This window comes from Odocoileus virginianus, chromosome 3 (assembly GCF_023699985.2).
Source record: "Odocoileus virginianus isolate 20LAN1187 ecotype Illinois chromosome 3, Ovbor_1.2, whole genome shotgun sequence".
In the NCBI taxonomy this organism is placed as follows: domain Eukaryota; kingdom Metazoa; phylum Chordata; class Mammalia; order Artiodactyla; family Cervidae; genus Odocoileus; species Odocoileus virginianus.
This window is the reverse complement of record NC_069676.1, coordinates 58,809,520-58,829,671: the sequence shown is the minus strand read 5'-3', so window position 1 is coordinate 58,829,671 and position 20,152 is coordinate 58,809,520. Positions and strand designations below refer to the sequence as shown.

The following is a 20,152-nucleotide window of genomic DNA, read 5'->3' as shown; positions in this document are numbered from 1 at the left end:
GTGGAAGTATAACCTTGTTAACACAAAAATTAATCCTTTTGCAGAAGTTGTCAGTTGCGTTTATCTAAGAAGTTTACCCCATACTGACTCTGCGACTCTGGTGAGGCAGCTTCTGCCTAGCACTCCTGGCTGACAATTAACAACCATCTCATTGTTACCACACTAGAGCTAAGTTCTTATTTCTCTAGATCTTTAACTATATTAACAATGGTTTCTATAACACAACCTTAGCACATTAAAAGCAAAAACACAGCAAGCAAATCTCAACCCAAGAACCACCTATAGAATAATTTTTCTTATGTTTTCTAATAGGACTCCTTTACCCCTTAAAAAGGCTCTATATCTATTAGGGCTTTTATATAATCAGGTTCTTTATGCTATTTTATGATTAGAATATTATAAGCAATCATGCATATTAGTACCAAGGGCATAAATGTATTTGGCTAACAAACTGCCAGCAAAGGAGTTTAAATTAAAACACTCCTATCACCCTGGATAATCTCATAAAATACCACCACCTGGGAAACTTATTGATTAAAGTTCTAAATTGATTCTCATTTGGGAAGAGATCGGGGAAGGCCTTCCTGCCTGTGTCAGAGAAATGAGGGAGTAGTCCACTGAGGCAGGCATCAGAAAGACAGATATCATCTTTAAGGTGAGCGCCGGGGGCAGCTTTTCAAAATCCCTGAAAACCTGATCTGCCTTGCCTGTCAGGCTTTCTCCTCGTGACCTTGTCATGGGTGGGATCTCATGAGCTGGCCTTTTCGAAACCCCTGAAAACCTGATCTGCCTTGCCCGTCAGGTTTTCTCCCTTACGGCCTTGTTAGGAGTAGGGTCTTGTGAGCTGACTTTTTCAAAACCCCTGAAAACCTGATCCGCCTTGCCCGTCAGGTTTTCTCCCTTATGACCTTGTTAGGGGTAGGGTCTCGTGTGTTGGCTCCCGGCACCTGAGATTCTCCAGTCTAGAACGTTGGAGTGGGTTGCCATTTCCTTCTCCAATGCATGAAAGTGAAGTCGCTCAGTCATCTCCAACTCTTAGCGACCTCATGGACTGCAGCCTACCAGTGTCCTCTGTCCATGGGATTTTCCAGGCAAGAGTACTGGAGTGGGGTGCCATTGCCTTCTCCGAACCATAGCCCTTAGGACCATGTTATTTTTCTTGTCTATCTCATCCACTAATCTCTCAACCAGTAGAGGAAAGGGCCATGTGTTATTTGTCTGTGTATCCTCAGAGCCTAATATGGTGTCTGGCACTGGTAGGAAAAAGTTTTAATGATCGCTAATAAGTTGAGCCTACTGCCTTATATTGGTTAGTATCAACACAGAGCTGGGTATGGGGCAAGGTTTCTGACGATGAAGAATTTTACCACTTGCTGAGCTGAAAGTGTGGGGGTGATTGAGAAGCATGTTTTTAAAAGAACTATTGTTACATCCCTTCTTACTACCCCATTGTTGATTGTGGTGGCAGGACCGAGGGTGCTGGTCAAGGGTCACCAACCCCTGAGGACAGAAGTAGAAATGACAAGTCAATTCTTCTTTTATAACAAGTTTTTTCTTTCTCTCTGCTGTTTTTCAGGTGTATTGTGAGCTTCTTTCTTATAGTCACCCAGATGGGCTTCTGCTGCGTATACATTGTGTTTCTGGCTGATAATTTAAAACAGGTAGAGTCTTCTAGAGAAGGTGAGAGGGAAAAAGATCTGCAAAAGGAGAGTTCTCTCGTTTTAGTTGTTCAATAAATGGCTTCTTCTCTTTGGGCCCTAGTGTCCTCATGATGGGGCTTCCCAGGTGGCACAGAGGTAAAGAATCCGTCTGCCGAGGCAGGACACACAAGAAATGAGAGTTCAATCCCTGGGTCAGTAAGATCCCCTGGAGAAGGAAATGGCAACCCACTCCAGTATTCTTGCCTGGGAAATCCCATGGACAGAGGAGCCTGGTAGGCTATAGTCCATGGAGTTGCAGAGTTAGATATGACCGAGCATGCATGCACATACAAATTCTCATCATATAAAGGAAGGTAAACTAGATGTTATCAGTGAACACAGACTTCCCCCGAGTTCACATGTCTGCAGATTTCTGTAAGTGGTTACTTTTCCACAGTACCTTTTGTCCAAGAGTTGTCTTAATCATCCTTAACTCTTCTTAAACTGATAACAGGTCTTTTCAAATGGTGCCTAATCTTTGGGTCATCTTTATTACCTTTAATTGCTTCATATCTATAGTTTAACAGTTTTTGTCCCCAAGAAATTCTTTCAGTCTGACCCAGAGGTTATCTCATAGCAATTTGAGCAAAATAATATGGGAATAACAAAGATCATCCTTAGTCAATCAATAAGCTTAATACAGAACACTGTTCTTTAGGGCTCTTTTTTTGCTTAATGTAGTATCAGAAATTTGAAAATGTAAAAAAAAAATAGGAAAAAATAGTAAGAATTCAAAGTTAGCTTCTATTATGTGTCAGGTATAATGCAGATCATTTTATAAGCTTTCCCTCATTTAGTTCTTTCCATGGTCTTATCAGGGGCTTCCCTGGTGGCTCAGATGGTAAAGAATCTGCCTGCAATCCGGGAGACCTGGGTTTAATCCCTAGGTTGGGAAGATACCCTGAAGGAGGGCATGGCAACCCACTCTAGTATTCTTGCCTGGAGAATCCCCATGAACAGAGGAGCCTGGCAGGCTACAGTCCATGGGGTTGCAAAGAGTTAGACATGACTGAACGGCTAAGCACACATGGTCTTATCAGAGTAGGTACTGCAGTTATTCCCATCTTGTAGGTGAGAAAACTGTTGTTATGAACTCTGTAATTTATATAAATAGGGTCACAGAGCAAAGGTTAAAAACATAGGCCTTTTAACATCACAGCTCTATTTTTTAAACACTATGCTATACCGCTTCTCAAAGTAAAACAAAAGTATTCTTAATCTAACACTCGTTGGTATTGTCTTATTTTTAATGACATTTTGGTTGCCCTTTATTGTGTTTATTACTAGGGAGTTCGAGAATCTTTTCATATGTTTATTGGCAGTTTGTATTTTTCTTTTTTTTTTGGTTGTGCTAGGTCTTTGTTGCTGCATGCAGGTTTTCTCTAGTTGTGGGAAGCAGGGGCTAATCTTTGTTGCAGAGCACAGGCTTCTCATTGTGGGGGCCCTTCTTGTTGCAGAGCTCAGCCGCTGGAGCACAGGCTCAGCGCATGCAGCATGCAGGCTGAGTAGTTGTGACACACAGGCTTCGTTGCTCCATGGCAAGTGGGATTTTCCTGGACCAGGCATCAAACCCGTGTCCCCTGCGTAGGCAGGCAGATTCTTATCCACTGTACCACCGGAGAAGTCCTGTTGTTGTGTAAAATGAGCATTCACTGATTAGCATTTTTCAATGTTCTTAAAATTTTTGTATAATTTTAAAATTTTTATTTATTTGGCTGCACAGAGTCTTAGTTGTGGCACATGGGATCTTTGATCTTCATTGCAGCATGTGGGATCTAGTTCCCTGGCCAGGGATGGAACCCAAGCCCCCTGCATTAGGAGTGAGGAGTCTTAGCCACTGGACCACCAGGAAAGTCCCTAGAATAATTTTTAATAGTTTTAGAATTTTCCATCACACTGATGACTTAATCTTTTATCATCTGATATTTTGTTTCCCTTTGTTTTTCTACTATAATCTGTACAAATCTTTGTATACCTGCTTATTTCTTTAGTAAATGTCTATTTTAAGTAAAATCACTGGATCAGGGGGTTTGATTTGAAGGCTCTTAATTGCCACATTGCTGCTCAGAAATCAGTCTGACATTAGCAGAACTTTGTCAGTCATCTGCCTAGAGACAAGGTGAGCATTGTCTCAAGGACTTTTCAGACTAAGTGGAGATGTGCTCTGAGGCATATAAATAAAGCTAAATATCAATATAATATTTTGGTGCTGGATCAGGACTCCATTAATACCCTGAGGTTGGGCATGCTTAATTGTGGACTAAGGTGCAGAAATGTATGGGAGCAGGAGAAATTGTTGGAGCTTGGGAAGGCTCCCTTGAGAAGACGCATCTGAGCTGGGCATTGAAAGGTAGGTTGGAGAAGTGCTGGCAATCAAGGTAGGAGTAATAAACACCTGGAGGCAGGAATGCATGGGACTTTCTCAGGAAAGGCAGTACAAGTGGTTATAGAAGAAGGTGTGGGCCTTAGGAGAGGAAGAGCCTTCACAGTTGAATGGGTCCATTTATGGCGGGCTTTGAATACCTGGCTAATTTTCCAAGTATTTTTCCTGTTGTAATGAGGAATCAAAAAAAAACAAGACTTGACAATTGATTTACGTATTCATGATTTGTTAAATGAAAAGGAGATTTCAAAATAAGAGTATAAGTTATAATTACAGTCTTATAACAATAAAAAGGATGTGTGTAATATATGTAATCTGTGATATTGCGTAGAACATGAGTAGATGAATATATTGCAAAGCATCACCATTGCTTCTTCATTTTCTTCTTGCCTAACTCCAGTTTCTAATTGTTCTGCAATGGATTGTGTTGCTTGCACAATAAGACTGTATCCATTGAGTCATGCTGATTCCAAAGGAGGGTGGTACCCTCCCACCTACCCCTACTTTGCCAGGGGGCTGTTTGTACAGTGTACAGGGGCTGTTCCTTGTTTGCCACAGTGACTAGGGGATGCTAACCGCTTCTATTGGGTGGCATTCAAGGATACTAAATGTCCTGCAACAAATGGGCCAATGCTCACAAGGAAGAGTTCTCTCACTCTTAAGAAACAATGATGAGCTTTTTTGGTTACAAGCAAAAGAAACAGATTCATTAGAACTTAAGCAGAAAATAAATTTAGTGGAACAAGATTGACTAACATCCAAAATGACAGTGAAAACTATAAAAAAAAAAAGGGGGGGGGTCTCAGTAAAGGATAGGAACAGGAACCAGGCCCTCAAGGGAGATGTTGATAGTAGAACTGATGAGCACTCTCCTCAGGGATTCCCTGTCAGAAGTAATGTTTGCCCTTTTCTAGTTCTACCTTTTGTCATTTTGCTATAGATTCAGATTCCAGGGAGAGATGTGAGTGCCCCTGCTTGAGTTAAGGGCCAGTCCTTTGGCTCTGCCACATGATTGTGATTTACAGTCCACCAAGGCTGTATTCAGATGAGAGAGAATGCACCAAAAATAAATCAAAATCAAGAGGAATGGATTCCAGGTTGCCAAAAGCCAACAAAGAGCCACTCTAAGTTTAGGCATTTATGCTTATTAAAGTTATTTCTGCAGCTTCTTTTGAGGAAGTATGATGCAAAAGATTTGCAATAAGAAGTCCTAAAGTCATTCTAATTCACTGTAAGATGAGTTACAGGTGAGACATGCCAGCTGTTTGTGAGGGAGCCTGATGATGGGCCAGGCACTGAGCTAATCATGTGGCCATTGCTCTTCCCACTCCTCTCCCAGGTAGTGGAAGCAATTAATAGCACAACCAGCAACTGCCATTACAACGAGAGAATGATTCTGATACACACCATGGACTCTCGACTCTACATGCTCACCTTCCTGCCCTTCCTGGTACTGATAGTTCTCATCCGGAACCTCAGGGTCCTGACTATCTTCTCCCTGTTGGCCAACATCACCATGCTGATCAGCTTGATCATCATTGTCCAGTACATCGTCCAGGTTAGCATACCAAACTCCAACTCCTCCAATGAGCAGAGCATTTTTATCAATGATAGATTGACACTTGGCGCCATCCCTAAGGGTAGGTAGGTATGCACTTCAGTCTGCAGCTTAGAACTCACTTTATGGTAGGATTTCTTCCACAAAAATGTCTCTGTGTACTCCCATTCTTCGGGATCTCTCTTCTTTCATGTAGCTTCTCCAATACTCATTTTATCTCAAATACTGGTCTTAGGAGAAAAACTACTTTGCAAGAAAAATATCTTGATTGATGAACTACAGACCATTTCTATAATGGTTGGAGAGCAGCAGAAGGCAAATGAAAAGCAAGATTTTCTACCAGTTAAACTTTATTGAACTAGTCCTACATCCTCTAAGCTGCAGTTCCAAGTAATTCCAAAATTATCCCTAGGAAGTTCAAGAGAAAACAATGACAACTAATATTTAGTTGTATAGGTATAAATAGAGTCTTGAAAGACCACAAATGAAGCTATCATAATGTAAATCACACATCTTTGAATTTGAGTTATGGATATTGATTTTCCATTAATTCCCTACTTTTCTATCCTTTCTAATTTTTGTTTTATAATAGACAAGACTACATAGAAATTTAAACCCAAAAGACCCAGGTAGTATAATCTATAAAACATCTGGAAGGTATTATGCCTAATACCTTCCAGATGTTTCCTTCTTTTAGAAGTCACAAGAAAAAAAAAGTTATATTGTCCATAGAATTTAGTAAAGGTAACAGATTAGCCAAATATTTTAGGATAAACACAGATAAGTCTTAAAGCAATATTGATAGATTCTGCAAAATTGAATTTCCCATGAAACAGCTACTTCTGAATAATTTTTGGACTATTCCAGAGGTTGCTCAGTTAGAGAAATGGTTTTGTCATTTTGATCTGTCATAGTAGATCACAAGGTACTTTAATAAAATATTTATTCCACACACTTTCCTTCTATTTATAGCTCACTGAAGAAGAAAAGGGAACTTTAATACTTAGCTAACTTACTATACTCTAGGCTCCCTAGAGTATCACTGTAACTGTAGTCACAGTGATTTCCAACATCTGTATCCACTGGTACATGCCAAGTATTCTTAGGCACTTTAGACTAGTACTAACCTGTGTTGTATAAGATTTTCTTCTGGAGAATTCTGATAGATTAGACACCCTCCATGAGATCGTGATACTTCAATACTCTGATAATACCTCAATCTTTCTTTCCTCTGGCTCTTTGATATTGGGCAGTGTTAAAATCAACTTTGTTACCTGCTTCCTTTTGAAGTTTTATGAATTTCTTGACATTCAACTTTTTGTTCTTATAATTCAGGTATATTCTCAGAATACTCCCCCTCTTAAGGGAGCCCAAACATGCAGGTTTACTCTCAGAATACTCCCCTCTTAAGGGAGCCCAAACATGCTTTAAGAGTAAATGTCTTCTCATATTTCTCTCTCTCATAGGAAATTCCAGACCCCCGCCAGTTGCCACTGGTAGCAGATTGGAAGACCTACTCGCTCTTCTTTGGAACAGCCATTTTTTCATTTGAAAGCATTGGTGTGGTAAGGTTTGAATTGAGGTAGACTTTCCCAGGTGCTGTGGGTGCCCTTCTGAACAGGAGCTGGGAGCTCTGGATTTCTATGTGCACAAGAGAACTAACCTCTGACTTCACTTGGGTCCGTTTTCACCAGCAGGAAAAAGTAGGTTAGTATAGCAGAGAGGTTAGGATGGTCAGGATATGGTTTTATTCCTGTCCCAATACATTTATTAAACATTTATCGTCATATCAACATACATTTCCTAATCTTTAAAAATCAATATAAATGGAGGTGTACAATTTAAGTTACAGGAATTTATGAAACATAAGAAGGTTTAAAATGGAAAGTACAGTATAGTTACAGTGGAATGTTGTACAGTCTCTGCTTTCACACTTGAAAAAGGAGAGGGCTGTGTATAATTTTTTTCTTCCAGTTTTTTGAGATATAATTGACATATAGCACTGTTTAAGTTTAAAGGTGTGTGGCATAATGATTTGATTTATGTAGATCATGAAATGATTATCATAGTAAGTTTAGTGAACATACATCATCTCATATAGATACAAAATTAAATAGAAAAAAATTTTTCCTTGTGATGAGAACTTATGATTCACTTTAACCTTCATATATAGTGTTAATTATATTTGACCTACAGCACTATGTTAGTTCCTGTTACTTACAACAAATTTGATATTTCTGTGGGTTTCAAAATGATCACCATGATAAATCTAGTTATGACAATGTCACAATACAAAGATATCACTTAGTTACTGACTATATTCCCCTTCAAAGATATTACATAGCTATTGACTGTATTCTCTGTACTACGCATTTCCCACCTGCAACTCATTTATTTTGCAACGAGTAGTCTGTGTCTCTTTGTGCCTCTATATTTTTTACATTTACTATTAATTTATATACAGTACAATTCACTTTTATTTGATGTACCTTGCTGTAAGTTTCAAGAAATGCGGGGTCATAGATGTACCACAGTCAGGACACAGAACAATTCCGCCACCATGAAAAGCTTCCTTGTGTTGCCCCTTTTGTAGTCCACTTACCCCCACTCCCATTAACCCCTGGCATTTACCTTCTGTTCTCTGTCTCTATTGTTTTATTTTTTCTAGAATGCTATCCACATGGGATCAGATAGTTATGTAACTTTTTAAGCCTGGCTTCTTTCACTTAGCTGCATGTAAGTTGTCCACATGGTTGCATGCATCAGGACCTGATTGCTTTCTACCCCTGAGCATACACTGTATGAGCAGTACCATGATTTGCTTATCTATTGCCTGTTGATTTAGGTTGTTTCTGGTTTCTGATGATTATGAGTAATGCTACTGTAAGCATCTTTATACAGGGCTTTGTGTAAACATATGTTTTCATTTCTCTAGGAATAGGTTTGTTAGGTCACATGCTAATGTATGTTTAACTTTATAGAAAATTGCCAAACAGATTTCCAGAATGGCTGTACCATTTTTGCATTACCACCAGATGTATAAGAGTTAAGAGTTCCTTTGTATCTTTGCTGGTTCTTATCTGTACTTGTAATGTTTTTCTAAATTTAAGCCAATCTAATAGGTGTGTGGTGGTATTTGATTGTAATTTCATTTGCATTTTACTGATGACCAATGATGTTGAGCCTCTTTTTATGGGCTTGTTTGATAGCTGTATATTGTCCTCAGTATAGTTCCTGCTCAGATATTTTGTGAATTTTTTAAAAACTGAATTGTTGTCTTTTATTGTTGAGCTTTAAAAATTCTTTGTATATTCCAAATGCAAATCCTTTATTAGACATGTAATTTGCAAATATTTTCTCTAGTCTGTAGCTTATCTTTTCTTTCTCATAACAATGTCTTCTCTAGAGAAAAAGTTTTAATTTTGATAAAGTTCAATATATCGAAAATTTTCATTTATGGATATTACTTTTCATGTTTTCTCTAAAATGCTTTGTCTAATCCAAGGTCACAATGATTTTTCTATTATTTCTTCTAAATATTTTGTTTTCATTGTACATTTAGATCTATGATCCATTCTGAGTTAATTTTCATTAAAAGTGTTTATATGTTGAAGTTCAGTTTTTAAAGGATGCCCAATTATTCCTGCATTATTTGTTGAATAGACTGCTCTCTGTTTGAATTACCTTTGCATCTTTGTAAAAAGCTTATTGGTATATAATTATGGGTCAGTTTCTGGACTTTCTATACTGATTCATTGATCAATATGTCTATCCTCTCATGAATACCAAAATACCTTGATAGCACAAGCTTTATCTTAAAATCACATATTAGAGCTCCAGCTTTGTCCTAATTATTATTTGTGTGATGTATCTTTTTTCCATCCCCTTAATTTTTTATCAAGATGAAATTCACCATTTTAACCATTTTAAGTATATAATTCAGTGACTTTTAATGCCTTCACAATATTGTGCAGTCATCACCACTAATTCTGAAACATTTTCATCACCCTTAAAAGAGGCCCTATTGCCCATTAAGGAATCACACTCCATTCCCCTCTTCACCCAGCCCTGGCAACCATAATCTTTGTCTTTTAATTGGTATGGTTAGACCATTTGCAGTTAATGTAATTGTCATGTTTAAAGGTCTGCATTTTGTTATTTGTTTTCTATTTTATCTTTCCTATTTTCTCTTTTGTGATGTTTTTATCTGGTTACTTTCAAGATACTTTTCTAGAAATCTTTGGTTTTCAGCAGTTGTATTATATTGTCTGGATAAGTGTTGTTTGAGTTTGTCCTATTTAATTTTCACTTAGTTTCTTGAATTTGTACATACATGTCATTTACCTAATGTGGGAAGTTTCAGCTATTATCTTTTCCAAAATTTTTTTCTGTACCAAGCGCTGTCTCCTTCCTTTCTGGGACTCCAGTGACCTGAATGTTAGACACTTTGATAAATGTCCCACTAGTTTCTGAGGCCCTATTCATTTTTTAAAATCATTTTTTTCTCCTTAATGTTCCGATTCAATAGTTCCTGTTGATCTGTTTTCAAAAGAGGGAAGAAGTCACTGACTGTGTTCTGTCATTTACATTGGGCCCCTTCAATAGGGGTTCTCAGTTCTGAAATTTCAGCTTGGTTCTTTGGTTCTTATTCTTTAAGCTTCTTTGCTGAGAACTTTTATCTGTTGATTTGTTTCAACAAATTATTATTTCAAGTAATAATTTCAAGTAAAAAATTTCAGCTTGGTTCTTTGGTTCTTATTCTTTAAGCTTCTTTGCTGAGAACTTTTATCTGTTGATTTGTTTCAACAAATTATTATTATTATTTCAAGTAATAACCTTACTTCACAGAAGTTGGTTATAATAATTGCTTTAAAGTCTTTGATATTTCCACAATTTGAGCATTTTAGGATTGAGATTTGTTACCTTTTCCCTTGAGAAGTGCTGAGATTTTCCTGGTTCTTTGTATGTTGATTAATTATAGACTGTATTCTATACATATCTTGTTTTATGAGAATCTGGAGCATGTTAAAATTCTCTGAAGAATATTGATCTTTTATTTTAACAAGCAATCAATCTGATTAGATTCAGACCACAAGTCCTGATCCATCTTCAGGAGATCATGGTTTTATTTATTTATTTGTTCATACATAGTTTTTATTTACAGGTTTGACAAGGATGCAAGGCATAGAACAGAGGTAGCTTCAGCTGTACTTTCTTTAATATAAATCTTTGGTCAGTTTGCTTCTCACACTGGTTTTGTTCAGACCATGTATCAGTGTTCAATAAGCATGTCACAGCTTAGACCATGGTTTTAATATCAGACTGGTTTTCAAAGACTTTAAAGTGATACTTGGCTTCACCTTGCCTTTATACTACCCAGAGACCAGATGGTGGTCCCCACAATAGTTTAGTTCTCAAAAGCTTTCCTTTGATGCTTCACATCAGTTGCACATGTACAGCTCAGGGCTGAGCCCAGACTTCATTCACAGATTTAGATGGTCTCTTTCTCTGGCTCCCTCCTTTCCATGTTTTCCTGCACACTCACCAGTGTGCTGCACACTCATTCAGCAGCTTCTTTTTCTGGTCCTCTGGCTAGAAAGTCAGGGTTTCAGCCTCCCTACATGCCTATCCAGTTCTTGTGACTGGACCTCTCTCAAAGGTGAGTAACAAGAGTAAAGTGAAGTAAAGTCGCTCAGTCGTGTCCGACTCTTTGCGACCCCGTGGACTGTAGCCCACCAGGCTCCTTCATCCATCGGATTTTCCAGGCAAGAATACTGGAGTGGATCACCATTTCCTTCTCCAATAGTAAAGAGAAGAGGAAAGAGTAATAGGGATTCCTTCCATGGGCATGCAGCCTGTGTGGTCACATGGGGCCCTGCCTTTTAGAAGGATCCCACTCTTGTTTTAATGCCCTGCATTCATCATACTGAAATTTTTTTTTTTTAATGAGAACAAGATTTATTCAGGTTTCATACCAGTCTATTGTTGCACAGTATATATACGTATAACTTTTGCACAGTATGTATATGTACAACACAGTATGTATATATGTATGTACAATGCATATGTACACAGTAATTCATCATACTGAAATTCTCGACCTTTGACCAAGTGGTTCTTCATTGTCATTCTGCACTGGGCCCCACAAATTATGTAGCCAATCCAATTCCCCTCTTGCTCTTTGGACTTTTAAAGCACCTTTTCCCTGTTCCTCTGCTTCAAGAGAATTAGTGTGTCTCAGATTTTTAGGTGCCTCGGTAACCACTGCAATCACTGGTATAGCAGACTGTTGCTCTGTGCCTGAGACTTCCCTTGGGGGCACGGCTTGGAGAGTAAAAAGGAAGCAGGAATAATAATAATTCTCTCCATGCTCTCCGTCCCACAGGGTCCCCTATTTTAGGTCTTCCAGCCAGAAAGAGGGTTTCTGCTTGATTTTTTTTTTCCATCCACATCCACAACATAGTTCTAGGATTCAGGTTCTCCTTAACTAGGAGATACAAGAAGGAAAAAAATCAGGAAACTCATTGCCATAATGGCCATTTTTACTGGTTTTGAGCAATTCACCTTCTATTATATATTTTTCAGAGTCCGTGGCTAGTTGCTTAATATATTCTGTCCAGGGCTTTTAGTCTTAATCAGTGAGAGAGAGATGATGCAGTATGCTTACAGCACCTTAATGAAACTGTGAACAGTGGCCAAACAAAGCACACTTGCTAGCCAGGTTGGGCCACCCCAGGGAGTTGATCTCCTTGGTCTGGTCGACCTGCAGGGCTCTTCCAGCTCTGAATGGTCCCGGGATCATTTTGTGACTCCTGGCCTTCCTTTCCTTTTGTTCCTTTAATTGTGGTAAAATGTACCTAAAATTTACCATCTTAACTTTTTTTTGATTAATTTATTTTTTATTGAAGAATAATTGCTTTACAGAATTTTGCTGTTTTCTGTCAAACCTCAACATGAATCAGCCATAGGTATACATATATCCCCTCCCTTTTGAACCTCCGTCCCATCTCCCTCCCCATCCCACCCCTCTAGGTTGATACAGAGCCGCTGCTTGAGTTTCCTGAGCCTACGTGTACAGTTCAATGACATAAAGTATATTCGTATTGTTGTACAACCATCATCACCATCCATCTCTTTTCATCTTGCAAAGTCAAAACTGTGTACCCACTAAACAATAATTGCTCACTTATCCCTCCCCTGGCCTGTGGGAATCACCAGTCTACTTTCTGACTTCAGTTACCTCAATGAGTGGGATCACACTGTATCTGTCTTTTTGTGACTGGCTTAGTTCATTTAGTTTATGTCTTCAAGAGTTGGGCATGTTGGTGCATATATCAGAATTTCCTTTCTTTAAAGGCTGAATAATATTCCATTGTGTGTATGGACCACAACGTTTGGGGTGCCTCGAACTTGTGGCTACTGTGAATAATGCTGCTATGAATGTAGGTGTACAAATTTCTGTGCATGTTCCTACTTCTGATTCTGTGTACATACTCCCAGAAATGGCATGCCTTCCTCTTGATGCCCATGTTCCTCTTTCTCCTCCTTTCTTCTTACATTGTGATATTTCTGTAGGTTCTGCCCTTGGAAAACAAGATGAAGGATGCCCGCCGCTTCCCAGTCATCCTGTCTTTGGGAATGTCCATCATTACTGCCCTCTACATCAGTGTCGGGACTCTGGGCTACCTGCGGTTTGGAGATGATGTCAAGGCCAGCATAACCCTTAACCTGCCCAACTGCTGGTAACTCCATGGGTCTCAGGTGGTGGGGACTCAGGGCCAGTGGGCACAGGAACATATAGGTCACTTTCTCCTCCCTTCCACAGAAGGCAAAGTGAGGTCTGGAGGGCATCCACAAGAAGAAGCAGAGCTGTCGCTGGAACCCTGGGCTCTAGATTCTCTGTCCAGGGAGCTCTTCTTCAACAACAGTCTCCCATGTTGAGTGAGGCCTTGATAGCTTAGTGTGAGGAAGGAAGTGAATTAGGAAGTTAGGGGAAAAGTCAGAGTCCTTAGTCACCTAAGGAGAGAAAGGAAGGGGCACAGAGGCCAAGAGGCAGAGAGAAGAGCCAGTGGGCAGCTCCAGTTACATTTACTAAGGCTGTACTACCAAGTCTTGCAGAGTAGTTAGGATAAAAAGGTAATAAAACAAGAACTAATGAGGGAAGACCATTGGAATCTGGAAAATGTTTATATTTAAGTGACCCAATTCATACAACAGTTAGCTGACCCAGACTTCAATAATGCAATATCTCAATAGATAGATGAACCCCTGTCACATTATGCATCCTTTTCTCCCACACTGAGGCATGTCATTCATTACAAGATACCTGTCTTTTGAAGGGTCTCTTGGAGACTTAAGTTATCTAAATGCTGCTCCTTTCCCAAGCTGATCAATATCATTCATCAAGCAATTACTGTATCCCAATTACATGCTGATGTCAGTGTAGACACATGGGGATGTGGAGGGTATTGATGTGAGTAGACTATAATTTTGAGCTTCATGATCTTTTCAGCTCATGATCCAATGGAAATGGGGGAGGGATACTGTATGTACACAAATGTAACTTAGGAATGGAAAAAGAAGCCCTCCATAATAGTGGAGAGGCCTTGAGGACTCCCCGGTAGAGAAAGTACATAGGAGTGGGAGCACAGGGGATCGTCCTGTCCAATGAGATGGCTCCATCCAAACAAGGACAACTGCAACACCCTGGATCCAGGTCCCAGTTACACCAACCCCTAGCTTATGGTCATGGGTGGTTTATTTAACTTCTCTGACCCTCATTTTCCTCTTCTAAAAAACAGAGTTCTCATGTGGATCAAGTTGGATATGTCTAAAGGCATCTGGCTTGTAGTGCTTCCTTGGGAATTTCAAAAAATAGGTGGGGACTGCACAGATGGAAAGGGAGTAGAGAGGGTGTTCCAGGCAACAGAACTAGTATAAGCAAGAAACCCAGAAATATGAAAGCTAGCCTTTGTAAGTAATGGACTGAGTATACACAGGTTTACTAAACAGGCCAGATGCATCTACCACATTATTGAACTAAAGGGGAAAAGCCTTACCTCCGTAGGTCATAAAAGGCATCAATAACACTCAACACCCCTTCATGTAGTCTCTCTGCCCCTAGCCTGAGGCCTCTAAGTAACTCTGTAACTTTTATCCCTCAACTCCACATAACTCTCTTTTTCTGCAGTTCTTTCAGCCTACTTGAACTTTTGTTGATATGCCAACAGTTTTGAGGGATCCAGAGAATTCCTAAGAACAGACAGAGGACCAGATCTTTTAGACCCAGGTCTTCACTACTTATCACTTGTATCTCCCTGAGAAAGGTACCTGGCCTGAACTTCTCTTTTCTAAAATCTAAAATCCAACATCAAGTGATAATGGTTTGTGAAGGTGTTATTTATACCCATACTCAAGATTCTTTTTAGAGGTAACCTTCTCAACTGCTTCCATTTGAATCTGCATGATTCAGTCTTTTACCACTGCATGCTCTACTGTGACTTCCTCTTGTAGGTGGTCCCGCCCCATCATTTTTAGACAAGGAAACATTTGCCCACAGGATGGTTCCAAGGTCAGAGGTTAATGTACAAAGATTCCAGGTGTCAGAGCACATTGGCCTTGAGAACGCTGCTCTGGTTTGTCCTGCAGGCTGTACCAGTCAGTCAAGATCCTCTACATCGTTGGAATCCTGTGCACCTACGCCTTGCAGTTCTACGTCCCTGCGGAAATCATCATTCCCTTCGCCACCTCCCACGTGTCGAAGCGCTGGGCACTGCCTCTGGACTTGTTCATTCGCCTTGCCATGGTCAGCCTGACATGTGAGTGGAAGGCAGAGTGCCTGGTTTTTCCAGAGGGCTATCAGGAATCAGCCAGATGGTAGACGATAGTCACAATAACCAGCATTAATTGTATACTGTAACTGTATTTCTGGGGCCATTCTGAGGCTTTCCAAATAGTAATTCATTTTATTTAAGCTTGAGGAATAACTTCATTCTTACATCTACCTAATTAGATAGATTTACTGGTGTCCAGCTTGAGGGAATAACAGCTTATCAAATAATAATTACAAAAGAACTGACTTTCATTAAACACCTACTGTGTGCTGTCCTCTGAGCTAAGCTCTTTCCCTCCTATATTTCATAATATTTTCTTCAGTCTTTGCAGGAACTCTTATGAGGTAGGACTATGATAAACTCTACTTTATAAATGAGAAAGCTGAAGGAGGGAGTGAGAAGCAATTGGGCAGGAAGTGCCAGAGGTGGGATTTGAGCCCAAGTCATCTCAGGTCAGACCCATCACAGATTACCTCCAGGACAGAGGTTGAAAATGGTGGCCAGTGGCAGCCCTCCTTGTGCTCTAGGCCCTATGATCCAGGGTGCCGCTCACCTTTAGTATTTTAGCAGGGGTGAAGATGATAGAGATTCCTGCATTGTGTGTGCCCTGGCCCCGCTGTCCCTAAGGCTCCTTTTAATTGTGATTCTTGTTGTGCTAGATCAGCCTATATAAATCACAGACACCGATTTTCTTCCTTTGAAATCATTTATTCCCAGTTTATCCCCAGAGGCAGGGACACCACCATACAGAATATTAGAGACTCCAGAAAGATCAGTGAATTTGCCTTAGATATGAAGATAACAATTCCTTAAGCTTTTGCATTTGCCCCAATCAGTACAGTAAAGAATCTGCCTGCAATGTGGGAGACCCAGGTTTGATCCCTGGGTTGGGAAGATCCCCTGGAGAAGGGCATGGCAACCCACTCCAGTATTCCTGTCTGGAGAATTCTATGGACAGAGGAGCCTGGCGGGCTGCAGTCCATGGGGTCTCAAAGAATAGGATACAACTGAGTGACTAATGCTTTCACTTTCTTTTCAATCAGTATGTATGCAAACAATTACTTGCAAACAAGTAAAAATAATAAAGTAGGGACTTCCCTGACAGTCCAGTGGTTAAGAATCCATGCTTCCACCATAGGTTTAACCCCTGTTGTTGTTCAGTCGCCAAGTTGTGTCTGACTCTGTGACCCCATGGACTGCAGTACTTCAGGCCTCCCTGTCCCTCACCATCTCCCAGAGTTTGCCCATTTCGATCCCTGATCAGGGAACTAAGATGCTGCATGCCACACGGCATGGCCAAAAGAAAAAAGAAAAACAAATAATAAAGTAATGGTGAAGTAATAATAAAAATAACTTTTCTGAGTGCTTTGCATGAGTTAACTTCCTTAAGACTTTAAAACCATTTGCAGTATGAACAATAATACCTAACAGGATAGACACCATCCCCATTTGGCAGATGAGGAAAAAAGCTGAGAAACAGTTGGAGGTTTAACTCAAGGCCACACAGGGAGAATCCTGCCTTCCAGTCCTGATTTGTGCTGTTATACCACACTCCATCCTAGCAGACCTGGGGGAGACTTCTGAGTTTTGTTTGTAATCAGGAAAATTGTCCATCAAGTGAAATAAAAAATGTAAAAGCCCAGGCCTATAAAACATCATACAAAAAACTTATATATATTACAAATCATATAATTTCAGGATCTTTAGCTTTTAGTGTTTCTTTGTTAGACATTTTATGACATGTATGTAAAACTTGGAGAAGATACTCCTTTAAAGGAACCCTGTGATCTTGTTCCCACTGAAGACCCCCTTTCTCCTGTGAGTAGTTACACTTTCTAATTGTTTGCAAGTAAGAGGTGTTTGTAGTCCTGTTAATTATTAACATGAGTTCCACAAAGGCAAGGGGTTTCTTTGTCTGTTTTGTACATTGATATATTCCAAACAGCTGGGACAGTTCCCAACACTGTTATTTAGTGTTATTTATTAAGGAAGAGCTTAATCATTAAACATGAAGAGATTTGAAATGTACCTCTGTGGCATGAAAATTATCTTAAACTAAAAGCATTAGTACAAGCAGCCATGGGGAAAAAACCTTATCTAAATGTCCTTAGTGAATTAAGCAGAATATTTTGAAAAATACAGGCACCATAAATCCACTTTCTGGGAGATTTTCAATCAGAGAGACTCACCGTCATCACAGACTAATTTAATTAAGTAACTTGGACACTCTCCCCCACTTTCATTCCTCTTGAAGTGGGTGTGTGAACCCTTGTCCTTGTTAGGGGCCCAGTTCCTGTGAAGGCTATGTGTATGTGTGTATGCGCTCAGTTGCTCAGTCATGTCCGACTCTTTGTGACCCCATATACCGCAGCCCACCAGACTCTGTCCATTTAATTTTCCAAGCAAGAATACTGGAATGGGTTGCCATTTCCTCTTCCAGGGGATCTTCCTGACCCAGGGATTGAATATCTCTTGCATCCCCTGAATTGGCAGGCAGATTCTTTACCACTGTGTGGCCTAGGAAACACCATATGAAGGCTTCCTAGCCCTAAATCAACCTTGTCTTTCCTCCTGTTAATCTGCCTGTTGTCAGTTAAATTTGCAGACCTCCAAACACTGAATCTAAATGGGAAGAGGGAAGGTTTTTCTTTTCAATAATATTAATGTCTGTATTTGAAAGTTGATTGAAAGGAGACACACTAAAATTTTAATGTGTAACCTTTAATGAATGTGGTTGGCCATATTATAGGAGTTTCAGCTTTTCTTTATGTAGCTGTATGTGTAAGAAACAATTGGTATATGTTTTAATTAGAGGATTTTTAAAGCAAACTTTTAAGACTTTGGCTAAGCCCAGGAAGTTCCATCTATCCTGTATCATCTCCTGCAGGCATCTTGGCCATCCTCATCCCCCGCCTGGACCTGGTCCTCTCCCTGGTGGGCTCCCTGAGTGGCAGTGCCCTGGCCCTCATCATCCCACCCCTCCTGGAGATCACCACCTACTACTCAGAGGGCCTGAGCCCCGTCACCATCGTCAAGGACACCCTGATCAGCATCCTGGGCTTCGTGGGCTTTGTGATGGGGACCTACCAGGCCCTAGACGAGCTGATCCACTCAGAAAGCTCTCTCACCTTTTCCAACTCCACTGTTTTTATTCAGTGAATTTGGCACTGCTTCTTTCCACCAGCACCCTGCCGTTTAATGACACAAATCTCTTTTATGTGCATTATCTGTATTTTGGGGCTTTACCTTACTCTGGGCTAAGTCACAGTGAAACAAGCATGGACTTACCAATACAAGGTTTAGGTGATAATTTAAAATTTTTTGTGTGTTTATTTCTTTTCTTTCAATCTCTAGCTTTCCCCTACACTGAGAGCTCTCCCTCTGAAGGCTCTTGATTCCATCCAACTTTTTGGCAGTTCACATAATGAATTTTTTACCTTGAGTGGGGCTATGCAAGAGGAAGCCACCAGGGGGGATCCAAGAGACAGCGACTGACAGAAGGAGGGGCAGCCTGCTAAGGCTATGGTGATTTGATAGACAAAGGGTGTCCTCTTTTCCAGTGGACATAATCCATAATCCAGCAAAGTGTGAATAGCTCCAGCATCAAAGTGGGTAGGATCTAGAGGTCCAGTGCGAACTGATACTGTCAGACAGAAAGGAGCCATCATATTTAAATCAAGGTCAATAAACTTTCTTGACAGCTGGATAAAGTTTTGGCCCAGTTCAAAGATCTCAACAAAGCAGTCCTCATGGAAGTAGATGTGCCAATGGTGGGGACAGGGGGGTGGGGGTAGGCAGGAGCTAAACAATGACACTATTTCATTATTTACCTCTTATTCTTGTTTTTCTTAACCTCTTAATTCTTGCAACAAGCATTCTTGCTTACCCACCGCACACCAAGCAAAGTTCAAGGTTCTTGTAATAGATTGCAAAAATGGCCACAAATTCCTCCTGTCAATGTAATGTTGCAGCTCTTCCCATCAAGAAGTAAAATCTATATCTCTGCCCTTTGAATCCTGTTATGGCCTTGTAACCTGCTTTGGCCAACGGGACATTAGTGAATGTGATGCAAGCAGAGGACTGGTGATGGCTCATGCACTGGAACTTTCATCATGATGCTCTGTGGAGCCAAGAGCACCAGGTGAAGAAGCCAGGGCTAGCCTACTGAAGGATGAGAGACTGTGTGGAGCAGAAATGAATCATCCCAGTTGAGCCCCATCTCCCAGAACAGCCAGCCCACCAACATCCTGGACACGTGAGTGAAGTATCCTAGACTATATCCAGCCCCAATCACATTGACAAGACCATAAGTATTCCTGAGATGAGCCACAGAATTATGAGAAATAATAAATGTTTTTAGTTTTAAGCCATAAGATGCGGAAGGTTTTATGCAGCTAAAGCTGACTGATACATTGCTCTAAAAGGGAAACACTAATAAGTGAGAGAAGAATCTCTATCCTCAAGCTAGTCTGCTCTACACTGGGGAATAATGACAGATCATCAAGTGAGTTAGTACTGTATAGATCCTTATAAGGGCAGGGTGACACTAACTGTTCTGGAGTACTGAGCATAACTTTCCATCAGTGACACTGTTAGAGCTGGATTTTGAGTAGAACTTAGTTCTCCCAGCACTGAATCTGACCCTTCTTCCACTCAGTCCTGCTGCCTCAACATTCCT

The 20,152-nt window shown here is 40.3% G+C and overlaps 2 protein-coding genes across 3 annotated transcripts in view; both read left to right on the top strand.

Moving 5' to 3' along the window:
* Positions 1–18,791, top strand: part of SLC36A2 (solute carrier family 36 member 2) — a 49,262-nt gene extending 30,471 nt beyond the window's left edge. For both annotated transcript variants that reach the window (XM_020898556.2, XM_020898557.2), the window contains 6 exons: positions 1,577–1,661; positions 5,423–5,641; positions 7,108–7,206; positions 13,217–13,383; positions 15,290–15,459; positions 18,362–18,791. In XM_020898556.2, coding sequence (XP_020754215.2) covers positions 1,577–1,661; positions 5,423–5,641; positions 7,108–7,206; positions 13,217–13,383; positions 15,290–15,459; positions 18,362–18,633 — 1,012 coding nt within the window. In that variant the 3' untranslated portion in view covers positions 18,634–18,791. The remainder of the gene's footprint in view (positions 1–1,576; positions 1,662–5,422; positions 5,642–7,107; positions 7,207–13,216; positions 13,384–15,289; positions 15,460–18,361) is intronic.
* A 497-nt stretch (positions 18,792–19,288) lies between these two features.
* SLC36A3 (solute carrier family 36 member 3) overlaps positions 19,289–20,152 on the top strand; it is a 61,653-nt gene continuing 60,789 nt past the window's right edge. Inside the window, exon 1 of the mRNA XM_070465672.1 lies at positions 19,289–19,729. The gene's annotated coding sequence lies outside the window, so the exon portion shown is untranslated. The remainder of the gene's footprint in view (positions 19,730–20,152) is intronic.